We start from the raw sequence: 25,418 nt of genomic DNA, 5'->3' as shown, positions 1-25,418 counted from the left end.
AACTTTTTGGCTAATTAAAAAATAACATTCTTATGTCTCATATGTTCTTGCTGAAAGAGCTGGTTATTGCTGTTGGCAGATTGACTGTATCTACTTAATCTCTTACCAGAAAGGGAACGAAATACAAAGAACAACAAAAGGAGGTGAAGCAAAGTTGAGTAAAAGGCATGAACACTTTACCGCTGCATCCATTTTAAGCACAGGCAAATGAATGGACACTGTCAGAACTCAGGATAATGCTTTACTGAAAGGGGGCTTCTGAGACTGCTAATGTTCACGGCCATTTGTTGCTGGTTAGACAAGTGTGCTGTTTCTATTCAATACATAAGCACAGACTAGGCATTTTTCTCTGCTTCCTATCAAGTTAACACACACACACACACACACACATACACACACACACACACACACATACACACACACACACACACAGGCAAGGTGTAGAGCTTTAAATATACAAAGTCTAGCCTAAAAAGGTCCCACCTATTCCCCAAGTGGAGGGCCATGGCAGTTTAGGGGCATCTCTCAGGATGGACCTTAAAATCTACCATTTTCAAAAGTACAGAAAGAGGAGAGAGATCATTGCTATTAGCTTGGAGCTGAGGTCAGAGATGCTGAATCAGCGGAGCTAGGAACACATTGGCTCACCCCAGATGATTCTATGGCCATGCAAGACCCGACCTGTTTCCAGACTGCTGGTTTTCTTGGCTTGAAAGTCCCCTACAATTTTACAAATGGGATCTGCTGAATTCCAGAAGTTTTACTTTCATATTTTTAGAGGTTAGCAGATACATTTTTTACTTCTTATCGAAATAATATTGCCTTGGACTATGCCCCAAATAGGTATAAAGTGCATTCAAATGTATACATGCAAATTCAGTAAATAAAATATTGTGTTTAAAATAGTCAAATCCTTTGATCCACATCACATTTCTATCTTTTTTTTCTAAATAATTACAGGTGAACTAAGATTTAGGTAGTATTTTAAGTGATTATTTTTAAAAGGAAAAATTAGAAAATACCTCCTATTGAACAATAAAGTAATAAAGATTATGCCTCATCCATACCAAGAACAAAATGTACTTTAAAAACATGCTTTTGAAGAATAGTTATTGATATAGTAAAATGTTAAAGAATATTATTTAATAAAGAACAGGATATAAAACATATAGTCGACTTAATTTTTAAAGAATTAAGCAAATTATATTTGAAAAATTTATCAAGATATTTCTGACATTGTCTTTTACTGCTTTGTTTTAACATTAGGTGAAGATTTTAAAACTCTCCAGGAACTATTTTAGTATGTACTACACTCTGGTAGCCAGCCTCTGAAATGGCTAGTATTATGATCCATTATCCCACCTCCTGGTATTCATACCTCCTGGAGTCCCTATCTATGTGGTACCAGAGCTGATCAATGAGGAATAGAATATGGCAGAGATGTTCAATCACTTCCAATGTAAGGTTACTAATGATGGCTTCCTTTCCTCAGACCATTCACTGGGGGGAAGCCACCGGTTAAGACATGAAGACACCCAGGCAGCCTAAGTAGAGGACCCTGTGTTGAGAGACTGAACCCTCAGGCCAGAAGTTAGCAAGGAAGTGAGGCCCATCAATCACCACTGTCAGCCTGGAGGCAGCGCCTCCAGATGACAGCCGTCCCAGCCCACAGCTTGACTGCAAGCTCGGGAGAGGCCCTGAGCTACAAATTACCCAGCTGAGCCACTCCTGGATTCCTGGCCCACAGAAACTATGACATGGTAAGTTGGTTGTTAAGCTGCTAAATTGGGGATAATTTGTTACACAGCAATAGAGAACTAATGTAACTAGTTTTATAGCAGAAACAGTTCCTTCTAAAAAAAAAACACAGAGAAAGAAAGCGCTTTGGGTTTGAGGATTCACTAAGTCCTTGCTATTTGAGTAATCGTCCCCCTCTTGGCTGCTTACTTAAGGTCACTATCAAGTTCTGTTTGGAAAAATACTCTGTGCTAGAAAATGTTAAATATTTAGTATTCTATAATTGCTAAGTTTATAGATTAGAAGAAGATTTTCCAGATGTTTATTCAATAGCGGTGCCGGTTTTAAAAACTTTTGTTTAAACTGTAGAAATTTCTATTGTCATCAAAAATAATTTGACAACAGAATATGGAAAAAAAAGCAGATATAGACGCTAAAGATAGGAAATTTAGTTCCGTCTCAGTCACCAACTCTATGACCTTGGTCACCTTAGAAATTATGGGGCAAAGTCAAATATCTCCCAATGCAGTAGCCTTCTTACTTTTTACTCATAACCTCCTAAAATAAAGGAAAACCCTCGTTGGCATATAAAATTAAATATAAATATTAAAAAATATAAAACATAAAAGTTGACATACAATTGTTATCATAAATTGAATGTAATTTTCAACATTTTATCTTTAAATATATTTTTGTAAAAATATTAGCTCAGCCCTAACCGGTTTGGCTCAGTGGATAGAGCGTTGGCCTGCGGACTGAAGGGTCCCAAGTTCAATTCTGGTCAAGGACATGTACCAGTAAGGGATGTGCAGGAGGTAGCTGATCGATGTTTCTCTCTCATTGATGTTTCTAACTCTCCATCCCTTTCTCTTCCTCTCTGTAAAAAATCAATAAATATATATTTAAAAAAAAATATTAGCTCAAATGTCATCTGTGTAGGAAGTCATGTTAGGTAAAGAAATAAAAGTTCTGAGAATATAGGCCCAGATTTTTATAAAGCCATTTATTTAAAAAAACTGGTTTGTCAAATCACATACACAAGCAGATACACAACTACCAAAGTGGCCCTGTAATAGACACCAGTGGGGCGTTCACCACACAGTACCTGAAAAATACAGCTAAAAAAGAGGAGTCTGTTGAGTAATTCAGATTCCTACTGGACTCCTGGTTGAATGGCTTTAAGTTAGCATATAGTGAGTGAGAGGTAGAGTCCCAAGTATAATAGCTGATGCCTCAGGGCTCCATTTAAAAACAAAACAAAAACAAAAACCATTTGCCCCCTCTGCACAAGGGAAACCTATCCTATTTTTTTTCCTTTGTGAAAACAAGCCACGTTTCTCTTCTCCAATGGTTCAGCATTCCCAATCCAAGTGTTGTGTGATGACCTAGGCATTGTGCTTCTGTGGCCATCTAATTGTCCTCACCTTCCGATTCAGTTTCTAGGAGAGAAGAAAGGAAAGTCACGATTGTTATTGTTTTCTTTCTTTTAAATAAGGCCAGGAGAGTCTCTACTTCACTTCTCTCCCCTGCACCCCTCCTCACTCCCAAGACATTGCTGTCCCAGGTATCCATTTTCTAAGTAAGATAGTTAGGTATTGAGGGCAGGTAGCAAACTTTTGTTCCCTTTGCTTTGAAATGAACTTGGCCTTTCTAAAAATGCAATATCCTTATCAATACTTTTAGAGAATATAACTACTTTCATTTTTAGAAATCACCTAAAATAAACTTTTCATTCTTAGTTGCATTTAATCTCATACATTATCCCTACAATTTGTGTTCCCATTTCAAGTATCAGTCAACTGGTAAAGGTGCTTATAAAAATCTATATAATCCCATAATGTGTGATTAAAACAAATGTATTGTTTTCCCTTTCAGACCTAATTATTTCTTCCTCTTTGTTCTCCATTAGAGTGGATAATTTAAGAGGGCCGTTTCGTTTTTTGCCATGTAGAAATTTTCATTGCCTTGATTCAGAAACAAAGGCTAAGATGTAGGCTGAGGGTTTGATATGGAAGACACTTCAAGAATTTTAGTTTTAGGAAAGCAAGAAAAATCTGTGGAAGACCAGCTGTCTTGAATTATAAGGAGAAAGCATTTGCTAAATGGCCACCAAAGCTGTTAAATGGAATCATACCTTCTTCTGCGTTTTGCAACCACTCAACAAATTTCTTCATCTGGTCAAGAAAAACACTTTTGCCTTTGGCCACGTGTGCTTCTTTGTACCATTTCAATATCGCTTCTTCACTCAGCACATCAGCTGCGATTTCAAATCAGAGATTTCAGTTACTACACAAATGTCATGTTTTAAAGCAACTTCCTGTCATATACTTTAATAGAAAGCAATCACTTTAACATTGAACGCTCTGTTATAAAAGAAATCCATACCTGAAACTTACTAGAAGACTGGAACCAAGCTCATTTCCATATAGAACAGTGGCATATTTTGGCATTTTAGCTTAGTAAGTAGTGATGATGATGATACCTCTCATCAGTCATGATATAATGCAGGCCTAAATGCAAGTCACACTGGGACTTGGAAACCTCTTAAAGTCCAAATTTGCTGGTAGGAAACAGTGTAGATATTTTGTGATTTTGCAAATGACTCAGCAATGTCAGCATCTCAGAACACTCTGGGTCCTGCCAACTTCAAACAGATCTTGATTAAGCAGCAACCTCAATGACTGGACTTTTAAGGGGATTTACTATTTTAGGAGAAAAGAAGGGCAAATAAAAAAATGTAGACAGGATGCAATAATGATATTAATAATTAGATATAAAGATGAGCTTCCTAGGTGTATCATGAGACCAATACACACATAATCCAAAGTTCTACACTCACCCTATCGCTAAATTACTAATGGATTTTCCTACAGCATCATATTCTAAACTGCAATAGTAATGTTTTCCTTGTACTCTATTAAGAGAAAAACAGAGACATATTAGACCAACTTTCTACAGGTTTCTAACAAAAAGTATCATCTATTACCTATCAATTACCTAAAACTAAATTACACAAATATGCCTTGATACCATCAAGTTATGGTTAATTTAGAAAAATGTAATGTTAAGAATGGGAAGGGGGATATCAAAATAATAGCATATATACATTACCAATGATCTTATGGGATGGTTTTGGGGGTTTGAGTGGGAAATGAGATGCAAAGCCAGTAAAAAGGATTTATTATTGTCCCCGATACCTATCCAATCCATTACAATACTGATAAATCACTCTAATGATGTATTTGCAGTCAAAATATAATTTTAGCTCATGAAAACAAGAGAGATGATTGGATAATTTTTATTTAAAATATCACATATTTTATAACATAACCTTATTTTTCTAAATTAATAATTGGCTCTTGTATTCAACTGAGGAAATCAAATTGGCTAAAAATGCACACAATTGGTCTTAAGACAATATAAGGTTTTTATTTATTTTAATAATTAAATATACTACATTTTGGGAAAGAAAGAGGAAGTCTGGATATAAAAACTGGATATAAAAGATTGAATCAGGAATCCTGTAGAATTACTCTTAGCTTCTCCTCTTTTAGCTTCTTCTGTTCCCAGCTCCACATCATCCACTCACAATGATGAGAAAACTTCCCCACCCACTTTCCATCAAAACCTAGTTTTTCTAGAGGCGAGGAGCAGGTAGTTTACAGCCTGCGGAAGTGACTTGTTACTGTGCAAGAATGCTTTACAGAGATTTTTCAACTACTTAGCTTAAACATGGATTTAAAGTCTCTTTTATATAATCTATCTCTCTCACATCTTCAAGATGCTGGATTTAGAACAGCCATCTCCCAATTGTTTGGATCATGCTCCCCTATGAGACAGTTTTGAGCATGTACACCCAACATATGTATATTTTTCAGTTTGTAAACTGTATGTATGTCCTATAGAACTATTATTATTAACGTCATAAAACAAAAAATAGAATTAAAAATGTGGCAAACATGTAAAGGGACATTTTATTTTTTCTCCTCATTTTAATGCATCTGATACAATGTATATGTTGGAAAGCTGGTTAAGACTGTAGTTTAGTGATAGTATTTGGGGATTTCCTTCTGACGTTCAGAGCTCATTCCTGTGTTTTACTGCCCCCCAGAGGCTGAAAGAGGCCATGCATCTACTAAAACACTTGTCAAGGACAATTGTGAAAAGGACACTCAATGATAAGTAAAACTTACCAGATGTATTGTCCATTAAAAATCAGACAGACTGTGTAAAGTTGAGTTTGTAGAAGAACCTAAGTTAGTAATAAATACCTGCTGCTAGACTAAATTTCTAGTATCTGGGAATAAATAATAAACACGGGACAGAAGCAATCACACAGGGCAACTTATGAGGCAAAGCATGAACATCATTTAAGAAGAAATTCCACTTTTGTTTAGTGAAAAGTCTAATCTAAAAAGGAAGGAAACTCCTTGAGAATGAAAAATAATGCAGATTTTTTTTCCTCTAAGGAAGAGTGGAGAAGATTCAATTAAAATTGGAGACTAGAGGATTATGCTAAGCTAAATAAGCCAGTGAGAGAAAGACAAGTATCACATTATCTCACTCATATGTGGAATCTAATGAACAAAATAAACTGATGAACAAAATAGATCCAGAAACACAGAAGCATGGAACAGACTGATGAATCTCAGAGGGAAGGCGGCAGGGGTAGTGGGAAGAGACCAACCAAAGAACTTCTATACATATATGTGTAACCCATGGACACAGACAATAGGGTGGTGGAGGCCTGAGGTGGGGGCAGGCTAAAGGGGCCAATGGGGAAAAAGGGAGACATATGTAATACTTTCAACAATAAAGATTTAAAAAATAAAATTGGGAGACTATAAAGTCTTTATTAGGATCTCCCAGAAATGCCTACTAAGAATATGTATCAATAGAAGTACTAAGAAAGACATCATCCAACTGCAGTTCCCTGAGATTAAAATACATTTTTCTCTTATCCAGACAGCTTCTTCATCATCTGTGGGGATATACCTAATCCCAGACTCCGCCACCCCCCCGCCCCCGCCCTCTCCCAGCCCTTTCCTCTCCCTCCAAATTAGCTTCACCTGTGAGCTGGGTGCCCTTTTCAAGGGCACCCACCACTCCTCAGCACTCTGTGGGAGCCTTATTTCAGCAATTGACATGCTGACTCTAGATCCTGGCTTCCTTCTACATTGAAATTCAGGAAGTCAGGGACTATTTAATTTCCAGCATTTGACATAACAACTGTCAAACTGTCATCGAGGATTACATTCAATCCATGTGTAATGGACAAATTCATTCACTTCAGAAAAACTAAGTAATTCTCAATCTACAGTTATAATTTAAATTTTAGGTTTTCATTAGGATCAAAGAGACAACACAGTAAAAATATTTTGAGAATTGCAAAGCTTTAGGCAACATTAGTTATTTAGATATTAAAGTTGAATACTACGTCATTTGGAACTCAGGAAATACAGGAATTTTATTAGAGATGCCACACTGGGGCAAAGTAAAAAATAATTTATTTTAAGAATGCTGGGAATATATGGTGAGAAGGCCATTTACCTTTCTTTAGAACAAGAACAAGAAACATTTTAGGAAAATTTGCATGAAGGACAGAATTTAACCTAAGAAATTTCTGCATGTAATAAAACCCACAACAGAAGTAACAGTGCTTGAAAAGTTGGTATTCTACTTTTCTGACCTCCATGCTGAGACTAGGGTACTTAGCTTCAAGAAGGAAGAGAAATTATTATCTAAAGTGAATAATGTGATGTTTGAAAATTAATGATAAATTTACTATTTTTCCTTAGTGTCTCAGAAATATAAAAATCCAGGTTTTAATACAGAAAGTAAATTTTCACTAAATGACCAATTACCATTTTTTTCTTTCATTGAGGAAAAGCATTATTGTAGTTTCTTCACTTTTATTACACTGTTATTTATATAAAATATTTTAAAATCTTTCAATAATGACATTCATTAAAATAACTAGGTTTGTCAAAGGGGACATGAGTAACCACATCCTCAACTATCTGTTGTCCTCTTGCTCTGGATTTATGGGAAGGTGAGAGAGAGAGAGAGAGAGAGAGAGAGAGAGGGAAGAAGGGAGAGAGAAATAAGAGACTAAAATAGAAAAGGAGAAAGGATTTTCATAATTTTAAAACCTGCATTGAAGCAAAGATGTTCCTTATAATAAATAAAAGGAATCCATATCACTAGAGCAAACAGACACAGTTTGGTAATTGTAAAGTGTATATGTGTGCATGGAATTAGTGTTAAGTAGGACCTTAAATATGTTACCATTAGTTCATGGGAATTTATTCCTTTGGCATCAAACACCTTCTAGGTGGTGGTCCAAGACCAATGTGACAGTACCACCAGGAAATCTAGTAAAATGCGAATTCTCAAACCTGATCCAGGACTTAGGGGATCAGAACCCCTGAAGATCTGGGCTTTTAACAAGCTCCCCATGTGATTCATTTGCAAATCAGAGCTGGCAAAGGAGTGCTTTAATGCATCATCAAGCATTTCTAGACATGCAAAACACATACAAAAAGCATCCAAATCCTTATAAAAGCAAATAGAAATAAATGTCTCTTGGTGCCTAAGTGTTCGTGGGATGAAATAAGGTCAGAGTAAAAACCGCCATTCAAATAAGGTAAGAAGGTAAACACAGTAACTTTCTTAGCAGTGGTATGGAACAATCACTCCTGGGGTTCCTGCTCTCAGGAGAAAACGTGTGAACATTTCATGCAGACAGCAGACTGTATGCATAAATCTGAAAATTATGCAATTACCTAAAAAAAAATGACATTCAGTTTAAACACCTCAGTGAGATATTTAAGTTTCCTGATTTCATTTCCAAAAGTAACTAGGCAAGAATAAAATGATGTTAACACTTACCTTCCTGTGTTCCCTTGGGCCTGCTCATACTTGTCACAAACCTTACTAACTTCAGATTACTTAAAAGGATTACAATGGGGAAGGATGTTGGCATTAACGGTTAAAATGAGAAATCTGAAGAAGAACTGTAGAAGCTCATATGTGTGGAGACTATTCCTTGATGGCCACTGTCTGTCCTGTGAGATGGACCCAGGCCAGAACTGAGACTGCTTACCACAACCCCCCACCTTAGAGACGATTGGATCACACTCAATGTTCATTTTGCCAACTACTCAGTCCTCTCCACCACCTCCTGCAATGTGCTGGTCCCTGGAATAGGCCAATGCCCTGACCTGGTCAAGCAGGTAATTACCTGTACCTGGTAGCACTCAGTACTAGTACCCACGACCATCCCCCTTTTCCCTATACAATTCTTTGGTAGAATTCATGTACTAATACCTACGAACTTGCCCCCCCGCCCCCCCGGAATCCTATATAATTCTCTGGTGCCTGCCAAGTGGCAGGGAGGAAATCCACTTCACTTGCAGCTGCCAGGACACACCTCCTAGGGAAGTTTCCCCTAATAAAACTGTTAATTACCAGCCTGGAGTGGCCTGCCTCTTTCTCCAGTCTTTCCCTGCCCTCTGCGTATGAAGGTAGATTCTCAGTCTTGGGGCTTTTCCCCTGGGTCTGTGTATACTAACAATATGCAACCTAGAGGTCTTACTGATGAAAAGTAGCTTGTTTATTCTGTTGTAAATGAAATACAACAATAAAATTAGGTGCTTCTACAGATGAGGCTCAACAACTATGTTTAAGTTTAAAAAAATTTGGTTAGAGAAACTGGTTGGTGGGGTTAGCAATTAAACAGCAAGGAAGGAAAATGTATGCTTAGGCCACTAGTTTATAAACAGTTTGACTTCTTTTCTATGGTGGGAAATACTGACCATCCATAAAGCCAATGTAGAACCCAACTCTACCAGTTTGGAAAAGGAGCCAGCAGTGACCGTGGGGACAGAATGCCCACTGGGTGGGGGGGCCTGCTTCTCTTTCTTGGCTGCTGGGTACCATAGGTGGGCTGGTAACATGAGCTGCAGGTTTGGTTTTCATAGGTCACTCTGGGTAACATTTAAGCCTTCATTTCAAGACATTGTTATCTCATGACTACATCCCAGAGGACCTAATTCAGATCTGGCCAGAGAAAAACATCAACTCCTGAACTTCAAATGGGACTTGCCAGTTATCACATTCTTCTCCTGATAAAACTACATAAACACAGACCAAAGGATAGTCCAGGATCATTTTTATATGCTGTTGGTATAGACTGAAATTGGTTAAAACCCTAGTATAATGGAATTCATTTATTAAAGGCAGTGCCAGTTGTCATGGCAACCTAATCCTTAAAAATACAATGAGAAGAACAGTAAATGTTAATATCTAAAAATAGCCATTCCCTTGGAAAATAGGAGAATGGCTGGAACAAATAACTAAAATAGAAAGTAAAAGGGCTAATTATTTCAGTAATTTTAAAGTCAGCTTTATGGTATCTGAAACGGTCTGAATATAACTTAACATTTTGATAATCACTGTTTTTAGAGCTAATCCTTGTAATTAAGAAACAGACCTAATTACTTTATGTAATTACATTTTTTTCACACACCCTCCCCCCCCCCCCCCCCAATAATAACCAGTTCATCGCCAGTTCCACCAATGAACATATGGGCCTGACTGGGCTGGTTCCTAAGGGCAGCATATATAGCATTTGCATCTTCTCTCTACACACAACGTGGCTGCCTCACTAAAACTTGCCAAGATTAGTGTAATCCCCATGTTGCCCTCTGCCTGACCCCCTGCTCCACGTCTCAAAGAACTGCACCAGAACGTGGACACACAGCGGTGGGCCCACGCGGACGGATACCTTTATAAAAGAGAACCACGATCTTCTGAAACGCCTTCATGAAGTGGATGTTGTCGTAACAGTACTCCTGGACCTTCTGCAGCAGGATCAGCTCTGACTGGCCTTGGGAGCTGAACACGGCCAGCAGGGGAGCGTATTGCTGCAGGAGGAGTGGGAGTGAAGACATTAACTTTCCTGGGAGGTACAGGCTGGACATACTTGAATCACAACAGTAACCTGGAGAGTTGCTTAGAAAACATCCAGTTTTTGGATTATCTTATTACATTGTGTCGGATCAGAATGAATTTTTTATCCCAGCATCTTACCAGCTTTCTCTCAGTGTACCTACCAAAGGGAGACAAATGTGAACTTCTGATGATAAATGCTGCGCTACTATGTCTGTCTACTGGATATTGTGAAAATGAGACAAGGAGTGAGGCTCTCCTTCCCGACGTTCAGACCCCCTCCCAGGTCATCTTTATGGTTTTGTTCATATTGCACCCTCTGCCTCAGCCTCCTTGGCTTGAGTCACTGACGGACAGCCATGTGTCCTCTAAGACCCACTCAGTTCAACAGTCATCTCCTCCCAGGAGCCTTCCCGGTCAATGGAATCTGCAGTTTCCTCACTGCTCTGCTCTCAGACACTGAGAGCTATCTCTAATTTCTATCCCAACCTAGTTTATACTCAGTAGTCTTTCACTTTCCAATTCAAGTATCAACTCTGAAGGCAGATCTAAGTCTCCCACTGTTCTTAATAGTTTTATAACGAGAAGACTATTCACAGAAGTAAAAACATACGTATCCATGCACAAAAGATATCTACTAGTAATTTACAGAGTCAGCTGATTTCTTCCACCAGATACTTTCTAATTCTAATGTTAATTTGTAGTTTACTTAAACAAAAAGGTTCACTAAGAATTTCCCTTGTGTAGAACAGAAAGAAAACCAATAGACAGTATTCTTCTTTAACTTGAAATACTGAATGACTGTTCTGTGGATTTTTGAACATTGTTTTTAGTATTTCATAGGCTCATACCTGAAACATTTTAGGTAGTGGAGAATTTGAAAAGAAAAAAATTAGGAGCTATATGTTTGGCCTGAGTCTGGGTGAATGAGGCTGGAACCTATCGGCCTTCCTGTCACACGCTGCACTTGGCCCACAGCAGAGATGTCCCTTATGAAGACCCTGTACCTTCAGGTGCTTGAGGGCCTGCTCTGCAACGAGTTCTTCCTTCTTGTTCCACTCCACAGCATTCATGATGCAGGTCCACAGCAGGCCTATCACGGCTGTTTCCGGGAGGTCATTCCTCTTCATTTCTTCTTTCACATAGAGCACCACCTAAATGTCACGGAAAAGGGAGTCGTCAGAATAATAGGCAAATGGGGAGTTCCCGCTCACCATCCTGGTTAGGGAAAGGTTTGGGCAAACATGCTACTCAGTCCCTCCCTTCCTGGTACTTATTGTCAGATTATAACAGGGACAGAAAACATGATGTTTTGTTTTCAAAGCAGATTTATTTTTAGTCCAAAAATTAATAGGCCTAGCTCTGGCCAGGAGGTGCTGGACAACAGAGAACAAGAGAGCATCTCTGCTTCCAGGAGCGACTCTTTTCCATGCAGGGATCTCCAGGGGCCCAGCAGAGTAGGGCTCACCTGAGCCAGTCTGACTTCCTCGAGATTTGAAAAAGGCAACCAAGCTATTAATTTTTACCTCTAACCCTCACCTTTAAACTCTTGATGGATAATATCTTGGGTTTAAATAAGGCCGTTGTCCACAATTCATTCTTTAGTTATTACTTTTGATGATCTCATGACCCATCCCAGTGAAATGTTAATTGGTAAATAAGTTATACAGTGCAAAGGCAATTTTTATACAATATGTATCAACGCAGCACCACTCAGCAGATTATTTTCCCCTAAGAATTAAGTTTAAATGTGTAAATTTATCCTCAAGTCCCACAGTACGAAATATGGGTCTGCCTAACTTAATTGCATAAAGTTCCCGTTAAGGAAGGTGAAGCTTGTGCCACGCGGTCTGCGTTACTCCTCGGCTCGGTGTGTTAGGAGTGACGGCGACCAGGTTTCTCACCTCCTTGATCGGGCATTCCTGAGACAGGCGCTCCTGCAGCTCCTTCTGCAGCTCCTTCCTGGTCCCCAGGGACTGCTGCACTCGCAGGAAGTCAGAGAGCTCCTTCAGTCCCGCGTCGGTGAAGTACTTAGCAAAGTGATCTACACTCTGTCTGTTAACGGGAAAGAGTTCCTGAGAGAGAAGAGAGGCTGTTACGCAACAAGCTATTCAAATTTCAGCAAACGTAGAGGACAATATTCTAATATGAAAACAGCACTCAGAATATCTCATATTTTGGAGGAAAGGACAAAGACTGATTTTAAAAAGAATAAATGTCAGGTATATTTTCCTCCAGTATTTGCTAAGCACCTTCTAAAATTAGGTAGTTTTTCAAAGAAAGAGAAAAACAGCTAAGCAACTTAGATAAACTAGCTTCACTCATTTTGACCATTATTTATTTTTCTTTTACTTTATTCAAAGTATAGCATGTGTAAATACAGAACTAAATTTGCTAACTAAAATGAACATCAGAAAACTTTGAATATTTGGATTGTTTTAAAGTAACAAGAAAAAGATTGAAATCATTAGGTAGCCAACCACAAGGTGTCCTTAACTATGAATAGACAGGTCAGTTTTAAAAATGCTGAGATGATTTGAGATAACATTAGAAAATGACATTGACTATTGTCATCTCAAGGACCTCTATTCACATTCTGAGAAAATGCTATTATTCTAAAACTAAAGAACCAATGCACGAAATTCGTGCAAGGGCCTTGGCCCTGGCCCCCGCCCACCGCCACTGTGGCCGGAAGCCTCTGCCTCGGCCCCTGCCTGCTGCGACTTTGTCTGGAAGGAAGGACGTCCAGAAGGACATTCGGTCTAATTAGCATATTACACTTTCATTATTATAGATACTAGCTTGGGGACTATAGAGAATTTTGTTAAATCTGTTAATGACAGTGGCTCTCATATTCATGGCAAGATCTAATCTAAACCTACTCTAGCAACTTTTCAGTTCATTACATAATTTTGTTGGAAAATTTAAAAAGAGCAATGATACCATTGCCACTCTTATTTTTACCTCATTTCCATTTTACCTTACACAGCTTGGCAGTCTCAGTAACACTTAGTCATGTTCTAATCCTGTGTGACTTTAACACCCAACTAAGAAATTCAGGCAATTTTCAAAGTTCTCACATTTTTCAGACTGCTGCAGTCTAAAAATTAAATCTAAACCTTTATGTTGGTTTGATTTGCATATATATGGTCAATGGCTATATAGCTCCAATAAACATCTCAGTAGAAAGATCTGGACTGTCTCCATGTATAGGGACATAAGCAGATGGCTTCTAAGTTATGGCTCAAGTTTCAATATTTTAATATCACCATTCCATAGTTTCCCTTGTTGAGTCATGAGTTTCAAAATGTTAAGACAGAGTTGGTGGGAACAATTATCAAGCACGCATTCATGTTAAAGCAAACAATCCATACCAGACTGAAATTTTGTCACTGACATCTGTGCTAACATTAAAAAAGTCTTCCAAATTTGGGGGCAGGGGACTAATTTGTTTTGAATTTCTGCTATGAATCAAGATGGGGTGGGTCATAACTGTGTAAAGTTGAAATTTTTATAGATGACAAATTGAGCCAACAAGATTAAGCAGTTTGACTCAGATTATGCAGCCAGAAATATTTAAGGACAGAGTTGTGTGACCTTAAAAATCAATACTTATTCCATTATTCTGTGCTGGCACTTAATATTGCATTTAGAAAGAATGTAACTGAGAAATCTGATCTAAAATTATGTTCAGAACAATATGTCACCAAACATATTACTCACGGTTTATATATGAACTATACACAAAGTCCTCATGAATGTTACATAATATATTGAATATTATCATTCAGATTAAACTGAGGCAAAATCTGTCTAAATCCTATCATGACATTTACTGTAGCCTGGTCTACTGTAGCCTTGCTCTTGAGTCTATTCTCAGTGCAACAGTCAGAATCACCCTGTTAGTACCCTAAATCGGTGGTCGCCAACCTTTCGGACCTCACAGACCACCAGCGGTCCATGGACCATCGGTTGGCGACCGCTGCCCTAAATCACATCATGTACAAATCTGCAGAGAATTCTTCAAAGGATTCCTATCTTTTCAGAATAAAGGCCAAAGGCCCTTGATGACATGGGCTCTGATACTCCTCTGAGCTGACCTCCTATGCTCTAGCTCTTACCAAATGCTCTTGCAGTCTCCAGCATGCCATGCCTCAAAGACTTCTATTTACAGAGATTTACCCCAAGTCTCTCAAGTAGGTTCCACGAGGGCAAGGAACTTTCTATCCTGTTCTCTGCTGGCTGCATAGCTTCTAGGACTGTGTTGGCCCAGAGCAGGCACTCATGCTGAATGAAATCTACTGTCAGTGGCAGAAATTAACTAGAAACTTAAATGTTCTTTTCTATCATATTTTAAAGACACAAGTAGGGCTATTTTAAGGCAAATTTCAAGAGATAAAGGAATTTTAAGTCATTAGAAATGCAATGAGACAGTTTTAGAATTGTTCCATGAATTGGCACCTTTGCATGCTAGAATATATTGGAAGAGAAAACCAGCTAAGAGACTAGGTAAGGAGAAGATGGCTGGGGTGTCTTTTAATTTTAGACTTTGTCCTAAAATTGTAAAAGCAATTTCACTTGTAGAAATCTGTCATTTGCACAGCTGTTGCTTCTAGCAGAAAGATGATAAATAATAGGGAGTAGATAGAAATTAGGAGGACAAAATATTGTTCTTGACTTTTTTGGGAGGAAAAATATAAAGATAGAGAAATCTATAATAAAAAAAGCATAATATGCTAATTAGACCAGACATCCTTCTGGATAACCTCCAGAGGAAGGCGGGGCTGTGAGGGCCAAGGCAAGCCGCCATGGCTGCAACCGGGCTGAGACTGATGGGTGGGCTGCGGCGGGTGGGCGGGGCCTCCCTCTGCGAGGGAAGCCCGGTCTGGGCCTGCCTGAGGCTGGAGGGAAGCCAGTGCCAGCAGCCGGGGAAGGAAGGCCTACTCTTGCATTGGGCCTCTAGTGAAAGTATAATCAAGTAATTGTGATAATGGGAGCTTTGAATGAACTTGTTTGCTTGCTTAAATAGCTTAGTATTTCCAATGGATCTTGGTATAAACAAGGACTGTTGTTTAAATTTTTATTTTGTCAACACAACGACATCCATTTCAGATAGGTGTTATTCAACTCTAACCCAACATATCACAAACGTCTAAATAGGTGGGCTCAATGGGACTGTACTATAGAAAAAAATTCAAATTTCTATAGTTACTAGTTAAAAAAGAAAGTGTTAGTTCTGATAAATGTTAACACTATGTCAACACACTTCCAAATTTGGAAGTCTGTTTTCTTTGAGTCTTTAATTTAATCATTTCCTTTATAAAAGAAAGATTAAATTGGAATTAGTTTCCATCTACCACAACATAGAAATAAGAGGAACCATGCTTCCACTCAGCACAGACCAGGCCTTTCGGTCATGCACTATACTGTAGCAGATGCTGCCAGGACGTGCTGGAGGATGAAGCAGGCAACACCTTTGTCCAGATAAGACTTACAAGCAGCCTCTTGTCTAAGTTGGCTTTTCTCAAAGAAGAGGTAACAGAGTTGGCATCTTTTTCTGCCATCCAGGCTTTAAAAAGCTTGACAGCAAATGAGGCCGCAATGCCTGTTTAAAAAAGAGAGAGTTTAGTTGCTTTTATAAGTAAAACCCCTAGTGATGATGGTCAAGGCAACATTTCTCATCAGGATTCTGGAAATGAATAAATAACTCCAAGACTTGACTTGGTACAAAGGAAACATGGATACATTTCTAGGCACAGTGCCATTCAGTGCTAAAAAGGGAACTTTTTCATTTTTGAATACTTTAAAAAAGTTATAATATTTTTCAAAGTTGGACTTCCTAATTCCAATCTAGTATAACTATAAATTATTTATTTTTGGTCAAAACCAGACTTAAAACCAAGTACTTCCTAGTGTTTTTGCCTGTATATATCACCCTGTGGTTCACCAATATTTCATATTTATAACAGTGATCCTGAGGTACAACAAAAAAAACATGAGACATAAAATTAAAATGTCAACATATCAACTAATCTGATGACACCAGTAAAAGAGAATTAGCAGCAGCAGATATAAATAGAGCTATAAACATGCATCATTTACAATTGTACTTTTTGTAAAAAGCATTTAAAAATATTCATGAATTTACACGGCCAGTGTTGCTCAGTGATGAGTGTTGCCCCGTGAACCAAGAGGTCCCCGGTTAATTCCCAGTCAGGGAACATGCCTGGGTTTTGGGCTCAGTCTCCAGTGAGGGTGTGCAGGAAGCAGCAGATCAATGTCTCTCTCATTGATGTTTCTATCTTTCTTTCTTTCTTTTTTTTTTTTTTTTTAAATATATTTTATTGATTTTTATACAGAGAGGAAGGGAGAGGGATAGAGAGTCAGAAACATCGATGAGAGAGAAACATCGACCAGCCGCCTCCTGCACGCCCCCCACTGGGGATGTGCCCGCAACCAAGGTACATGCCCTTGACCGGAATCGAACCCGGGACCCCTTAGTCCGCAGGCCGACGCTCTATCCACTGAGCCAAACCGGTTTTGGCTGATGTTTCTATCTTTCTATCCCTCTCCCTTCTTCTCTCTCTCAAATCAATTTAAAAATATTCAAAAATATTCATGAATTAAGCTATAAAAATATTAATGCTGTTATAAGTTGAATTCTCAATATTTTAAGGTATTTCTAAAATAGTTAAGTTAATCAGGAAACGACTCAAATCGATATCCATATTTAAATTGGGATTTATTTCCTAATATAAACAATCAGAGATAACTAGGAGATAGCTCTTCCGTGAAAACTTCAAATTCTAAATTAATGTTCCTTTTTTATAATGAAGAATTAAGGTGCAGTTGAAATATTAAGCTGATTTTTCTGAATTGCGGGCTTTATTATTGCTGTTGCCCTAAGCAGCCTCAATGCCCATTTCCTCTTGCTTAAGAGAATTCCCATTTGCTCAGGCCAGGTGACTTCTACTAATCTAAGTCCTGGCACCACCTCCTTCTGCAATGATTAGCGTAGTGACCTCAGCTGAAGCTTATCTGCCCAAGGCATCCCCCTGGCAACTACTACTGGGCTGAAACTGATCAAGTGGCCAATTTCAGCCAATCAGCTGAAGTCAAGATAATTTATTTTATTATCCTATATCCACTGAACCTGACTGGGAAGCATGTGCCACACATAACTGCACCAGCAGACTTCTTTTAATGACCAGGAAACCATCCTTGGGATGAAACTGATGCTATGGAGAGTAATGAGGAAAAATGAAGGAAAATACCCCAGTCCTAAGTAATACTGCTGTTCACCCTGAAGTCTGCTATACTTTTTTGTTGTTAATGCTCATCTGAGGATATCTTTTCCATTGATTTTTTTAGAAAGAGTGGAAGGGAGGTAAGGGGAGAGAAACATGGACATGAGAGAGACACTGATAGGTTACCTCCCCCATGTGCCCCAACTGTGGGATCCAACCCAAAACTCTGGTATGCGGCAGACACTCTAACTACTGAGCAGCACCAGCCAGGGCAAGTCTGCCATACATTTATACTGATTGTTACATAAGAATTATGTCCTTATATACGAATTCGGGTCCCGTCTTCCAGTTACTTGCAGGTAAATACATTCAATTGCTCTATCATTTATGCAGACACTAACTTTACCAAATTTTCTTCATTTGAATAGCAGAGCAATGGAGCACCCTCCCACCCCATCCCGATTATGGCTATGACTATAATACATATCTTATAAGCTGGAGAACTTTATGTTCTAAACATGTTGACATGGATTTTTAATACTTTGATTAGTTCATCAAGTCAATATAAAATTTAATATAAATGTAGGCAATTGAATTGTTTAAAATGGCAGATGATGTAATCTGTGTTCTAAGTAAGAAAATAAAGTATGCTTGAAACCAGGAGTCCAACATCTAGGCTTGAACCTACAATATAACACTGCATTAAAACTGGCTCTTAAAGGGAAAGTTGGAGAAATATCTTTGTATTAGAGACTCTCTTGGGTGGGATGACCTGGTCCCCCTTAGCCATTTGTTGGGTGAGAGACTGGCAAAAAGGTGTGATTTCTTAACCCTTTCCTATTTAGTAAGCAGAGTTTAATCCTTTAATTTCTAAAGATGGTGGAGTATAAAGAAAAACCATGTCACTTTCATAGCAAAGGTATTTTTCTTCTCTTTCCCTACCCCCCTAACATTTTAATATAAAAAATTTCAAATATACAGGAAAGCTGAACAAATTCAACAATGAAACTCATATATACGCACCATCTAGATTCTAAGCTGTTAACATTTTGCCAATTTTGGTTTATCCCATGTCTGTCCATCTATCCATGTAATAATTTACTTTTTTGCTATGTTTCAAAAGAAGTTAGGTTTTTAATACAACCACAAAGGCAATCATTTTCTGCTATAAGGGCTAAAATAATCTGATGTAATTATATTTACTGTTTATATTTTGTAGTGTTTTTCTAGTGAATTCTCTTCAGGGAACTACTTTAAAATGTTATACTACCAACAATACAATTAGAGTCTGAAATGTTATAAATCTGAACTGCTTTAAGCTGAAAAATACAGAGAATCTATTCTTTCCTTGGAAACTATAAACCTTTTCACTGCAGGCATGAATGAGGCTGGATTTCACATTTATAAGAGAAAAATTTTAAGCTCTAAGAAGAAACAGATGTTTTCATAGAAACTGTTTTCATTTATTTTTAAATAACCCTTTGTTTTGTGTTCTATTATAACTTGAAAATCATTATCCTCCTACAAAAAAAAAAAAAGCCCACTTTTGTTTTATTCTATAACCAAGTAATTGTATGTCTGTCTGTCAAACTCTTAATGCCTTAACATGAAAGCTAAGTTCTGATGCAGCCATCTGGACTTTCAAAACAAACACAATCAATGTCTTAAAAATGTGCTCAAAGTGAACATCTCAGCACAAGCTCTTGAGGTAACAGCTGAGAAGCAAGGTCCTCACCAGGGAAATGGCAGCCTGGGGGCATTTGGGAAACTGAAGGGGCATTTTTGGTTGTTACACTAAAGGAGGCGGGTGCTACAGGCTGGCATTTTGTGTCTGAGGGCAAAAAGGTTAAATGTCCAAGAAAGCACAAATGAGTCCTGCACAATGAAGCATTGTCCCAACAAAATATGCCAGTAGCGTGTAAGTTGAGAAAAGTGGTTTGGACCAATTCAATTTCAGGGTATTTGACGAAGACACTGAGTGTTACACCAAAAATCCTGGTTTATTACTAGACTTTATTTGTCTTTGTTTAGATGTGCACATTTTTCATCTAATTTTCTACAATAAACATGTACAATTATCTTATTTTTTAAGACACCGAACATGCACATTCTCTTACACAGGGGAGGGGAGGACACTAAGAAGAGGTACTGATATTTTTCTAATATCTGTGGCTTTCCTTCTTCATCTGACAGGTAAGAAAACATGAGAGCAATTACCTTCTTTAACTAAGTTGTCGGTGAAGAGACTGGTGAGGATGGTGGGAGGAAGGGTGCCGTTGCCTAGCAGGATCCCCGACAGCATTGCCAACTTTGTCTGCTCTGTTTCGGTAAAGGCTTTAAGGAAGAGGAGAAGCTGTGGGTCAAACAAAAGAAACCATGTCTATAAAGCAAAGGACTAATAGGCAAAGAGCACACAGAATGCACATCCATGGTATACAACTCAGGTCCTGTGCAAGGCACAGACCTCACGCATTGGAAACACATGGGATGTTTGGTTACTGATTGGATACTATGAAGAGTGACTTTATCAGGCATAGTTCCTTTCTTCCAGTTCACTTACATATAACTATAGATAACATTCATGGGAAGGAAGAGAGACATTTGGAGAACAGTGTGAATAGTTACATAAGTAATTTACATTTGACTTTTTGTACATTACATAATGAGAGTAATGTTTTCTGAAATACATTACTGTCTTTCACATTTTTTCCCCACTTCTTTGGGTACCCCCCCACCCCCATCTACCTACTTTCTTTGGGTTCGTTAAAGCAAAACAAATAAATAAAAACTAGGAAAGGGTCCATAAGCTTTGACATCCTGCATATACTTTTTCTGAGTTCACAGCATATATACTCTTCAACAGAAGACTTGAGTGAGGAAGTTCTTGCTGCTCTATTAAAAATAACAAGATTCAAACTTGGTATTTCTTGGATCCTGCAGGTGTACCACCAGCCCTGGTGATGAGCTAATGGAGGACATGCGGTAAAGAAAAGTTCCTGACAGCTAAGAGGCTTCTGATGTGAGGTGGAAAGAGCAATTTTGGAGAAGTAATTGAAAAAGTAACAATCCCAGAAAGGCTGCAGGGAAGCCAAGGCCCTCCTCATTCTGAACCAAGAGTACTGAGTCTGTGGACCACTCCCCATTGCTCCTGACCCCCTCCGCCTAGAGCTTTGACTGTGTCCTCGGGCTGTTTCCTCCGTTTCATCAGTTCTTAGGCATGCGACTCAGCTCCCCAGGGCTCAATATCACCATCCGGCCCTGCTGACTTGTTCATTACTTGGCTCCAATGAAGTTACTGGCACCAATATAGGCTTAAGTGCCAATGAAGTTCCATTAGTTCTGTGTGGTGGGTATGGCAATATTAATTTACTATCCCCAACAGTTAAAGGATTATTACATTACAGAGAGGTTATGTGACTCTCCAAATATTTATACCAGTATTGTGAACAAGTGGCAGAAATGGAATCAAACCAGTCCATTTCACCTCAATTTATGCCTGTTCAAGTGTTGAATTAAAATGAAGTCAGCTTCTAAGTTCCTAAGAAAACAGGAGTGAGGGATGAGAGCATGAATGGCTAAAGCTCCAGGGAGCTCCAGAAATGGGCAGGGTAAACACTGACAAAATCACAGACACTTTAGATCAATCTTGAGTAGGATTCAAGTGAATAATGTGAAATGGCTTCCAAAATAAAAATGTTAACACTACGTGCTTAAAGACATTAATATAACTATATTCATTAAAAATGTTCCATTACAAAAAAATGGTGCAAAAGTTAGATCATTCTTTTAAAATTAATATTCACATTGCTCAATTCTATTAATCAACATTAAATTTATATGCTGCATGTATTGCAGTAGCATTTTTATTAAAAAATAGAATACTGTGAAATATAAATCATTCTTGAAAGCATATTCATTACATGAATGAAATAATTAAGGAAGTTTTCACGGCTGAAATGAGCTAAGATAAGTAAAAACATGAGTGATGTTATTAGACAAAGCAGTAAGACGTTTAATTTATCTGAATGCTTTACACCATTTTTTCATCATATTCATTTCTCTACTTAAGCACTCATTTTTCTAAGCATCTAGCAATATAATGGATAACATGCCTTTCCATTTAAATTTTTCATATTAAAACAGTAATACTGCCAGAATAAAATCTAACAATAAAGAATAACATAAAAAAGTAAAAAACCTCATCTCTATTCACACTCCTTTAGAATTCACATTAACTTTGATGCATGTCCTTCCAGATTTTTAAATGTATTGATAGGTGTCTGCATATTACAAATAACTAATGTATAATACAAGTTGCTTTTACTGAACTGTACATTGATAATAACTAAAACTAGTAGAGTGGACCAGATACTCTTCTGAACAGTTTATGTGTATTAATATCTACAACAGCCTTGATCTTTACTTTACAGAAAGGGAAACCGAGGCACAAAAAATTAAAGAGATTTGCCAAGGTTAAACTAGTACCAAATGGTTGCTCTGCACCTTGAGATTTCATTTAACAATCTATCATGGACATTTTCTCCAATCAATTCATGTGGCTAAGCCTCATTCTTTTTTTTTTTTTTTTTTTAATATATTTTTATTGAGTTTTTACAGAGAGGAAGGGAGAGGGATAGAGAGTTAGAAACATTGATGAGAGAGAAACATTGATCAGCTGCCTCCTGCACACTCCCTACTGGGGATGTGCCTGCAATCAAGGTACATGCCCTTGACTGGAATCGAACTTGGGATCCTTCAGTCCTCAGGCCGAGGCTCTATCCACTGAGCCAAACCGGTGAGGGCTCATTCTTTAGAATATTGCATAGTATGCCCCTGTATTGAGTTACCATAATTTAATTAATCAGATGCCCACCAATGCACATTTAGGTAATTTCTCAATACTGTGATGAACACCTTTAAGCATATAGTTTTAAGTATCCTTGCTGAAGGACTCATAAATAGAAAGTTGGGTCATTGAGAATATTAATTAAAAAAAAAATGATTTTATAGCCAAATGTTTTTCATGATATATAGAACCATTTTGAACAGGAGGAAGCAGTTAATAGCAAAATAGATGTTATGGTTCCTTTATAATTTAGGCAGATGTCTAAAACTGGAAACAATGACAAAGAAACATACAAATCTATAACAAGTTAATATAGTGACTGCTACATATAAACACAGAGGAACTACAAATTGGAAGAGGGAGCATGTTGCAATAACTGAAAAAGAGGTCTTTTTAATAAGGTACTACTATTTATTTCACTATTTACTGGAGGCCAGTCACTATGTTAAGCACTTTATATGTTACTAGAGTCCTGGTGCACGGATTCATGCACCAGTGGGGTCCCTTGGCCTGGCCTGCGGGGATTGGGCCAAAACAGGCAGTCTGACATCCCCTAAGGGGTCCCGGAGTGTGAGAGGGTGCTCTGCAAAGTTGCTGTTGCTCCGCAGCTCCTGTGTTGAGTGTCTGCCCCCTGGTGGTCAGTGCATGTCATAGCTACCAGGTTGCTTAGGCTTTTATATATATATAGATATGATTTTTTCCCCACAATTACCATAAGGTTTGCAATCTTGTTACAGCTATTTTGCAGATAAGAAAAATCATTGAGATTTACACCTATACATTATCTCCAAAAATGTGTTTTATCCCTTTTGCTAAACTGTATTTTTTAAATTTAAGAAATTCACTGAGTATTAGCTGCTGTGCAGTGCTATTTCACATACTTCAACTAATTATATCACCTTATTTTGATTCCTCCCTGGATATATTTCTTTTTCTTGCATATTTCTGGTTTTTATTTTAAGCTCTGTAAGGTCAGAGATCATATTCTATAAAACTGTTCCTATTGAACAACGCATGCTGTTTTATATTAAATATGCCCGAAAAATCTAGGTTAATCATGTATTTCTTCCTACAGGTATTAGCTAATGATTTGTTATACTCATTCATTCATTCAACAAACATTTAATAAAAAAATATCAACAAATAAGACATTACATTTGAATTTTTACCTTTTTCATTGCGTCTTCAAAAGCCTTTTCCAAATACTTATATCTCCTGATGAGTTTATTGAAGACCTAAACATAAAAGAGAACCATTCAATATTTTGTAAACAATTTTAAAAGGCAATAGAAGGAGGTGTAGAAACTCACTCAAACCACAACATAGATCTACAATAAAAAATGTGTATTTAACCATGCTCATGCTGTGATATGAGAACTATAAGCATTTCAAAGGAGTTATTCTGGCCTACGGGGAAAAACAGCATGAAAATGCACATGTTGAGTAAAATAAATTCATTGAAGAATATAACAGGTGAGCAACCAAAAATAACTTTGATGAAAAAGAAAATAAATAATTTAAGAACTGTGAGATGTGGAGATTGAAATAACTGAAATGTGCCGTCCATGTGGGATTAACATGTGATCACCTGCCATCCCTTTAGTACAAATTAAGCTATAAAAACAAATAAAAGTATTTCCCTGAAATTCTCTAAGTCATAGGCAATAAGATACAATCTCAAGAATGTGCTTAAAAATATCCTGTAGGAATTTGTTATGAAATTCAGTATTTGAACAAATTGGGAAATATAAATACAACTATTTTTAAGTAAAATATCAACCCTGAACGAAGGGGGTTACATATATAAACACATAGATGGTAGGTATACTGGCAAGGAGATCAGAGTTCAGGGGAGCTTATACTCTATGTAGTCAGAAGCATGTTTTTAGCAGATGAGCAAAAATTGTTTTTAATTAATGGCAAAAAAGGATTACTGACCACCACAATCCAGTTAGAACTCTCCGGCAGGGTATGCAACTGTGTCAGTGGAATTCTGGACTGTTTTTTAAGTGGAGTGATGTTTGTTATGGACTGAATGTTTGTGTTCTCCTCAAACTCATATGTTGAAGCTCTCTTAGTTGTGACTGCATTTGGACATAGGGACTTTAGGAGGTGGTTAAATCCGTGGTCAGCAAACCATGGCTTGCGAGCCACATGTGGCTCTTTGGCCCCTTGAGTGTGGCTCTTCCACAAAATACTATGGCCTGGGCAAGTCTATTTTGAATAAGTGGCGTTAGAAGAAGTTTAAGTTTAAAAAATGTGGCTCTCAAAAGAAATTTCAATCGTTGTACTGTTGATATTTGGCTCTGTTGACTAATGAGTTTGTCGACCACTGGGTTAAACGAAGTCCTAAGGGCTTGGCCCTAATCTGATAGGACTATAAGAGCCAGGAAGAGCACCCCACTATAAAGCTAATCAGCTAGTACCTTGACCTTGGACTTCCCAGCCTTCCAAACTGAGCAGTAAAATTCTGTTAGGCCACCCAACCTTATTTTGCTATAACAGCTCAATAAGACTATACAATGCTCTTATTTAAGTAGGGATTTTATAAATACTACTAGAGGCCCAGTGCACAAATTCGTGCATGGGTGGGGTCCAGCCGGCTTGTCCTGGGCCAGCCAGGGGGAGGGGCTGTG

General features: G+C 37.9%; 1 protein-coding gene across 3 annotated transcripts in view; it reads right to left on the bottom strand.

Moving 5' to 3' along the window:
- Positions 1–2,720: 2,720 nt before the first annotated feature.
- BZW2 (basic leucine zipper and W2 domains 2) overlaps positions 2,721–25,418 on the bottom strand; it is a gene marked incomplete at its 3' end in the record, with an annotated part of 50,508 nt that continues 27,810 nt past the window's right edge. For 2 of the 3 annotated variants that reach the window (XM_080665305.1, XM_080665304.1), the window contains 7 exons: positions 23,952–24,017; positions 20,154–20,289; positions 16,185–16,294; positions 12,594–12,764; positions 11,697–11,843; positions 10,526–10,664; positions 3,816–3,994 (listed from right to left, as the gene is read on the bottom strand). In XM_080665305.1, coding sequence (XP_080521431.1) covers positions 3,816–3,994; positions 10,526–10,664; positions 11,697–11,843; positions 12,594–12,764; positions 16,185–16,294; positions 20,154–20,289; positions 23,952–24,017 — 948 coding nt within the window. Of the gene's footprint in view, positions 3,177–3,815; positions 3,995–10,525; positions 10,665–11,696; positions 11,844–12,593; positions 12,765–16,184; positions 16,295–20,153; positions 20,290–23,951; positions 24,018–25,418 lie in introns of those variants that run through there. The other variant, XM_080665306.1, reaches the window with a different exon arrangement.

This window comes from Plecotus auritus (assembly GCF_963455305.1).
Source record: "Plecotus auritus genome assembly, chromosome: 4".
Classification (NCBI taxonomy): Eukaryota; Metazoa; Chordata; class Mammalia; order Chiroptera; family Vespertilionidae; genus Plecotus; species Plecotus auritus.
Note: the sequence above shows the minus strand (reverse complement) of the source record. Positions and strands in the feature narration are given on the sequence as shown.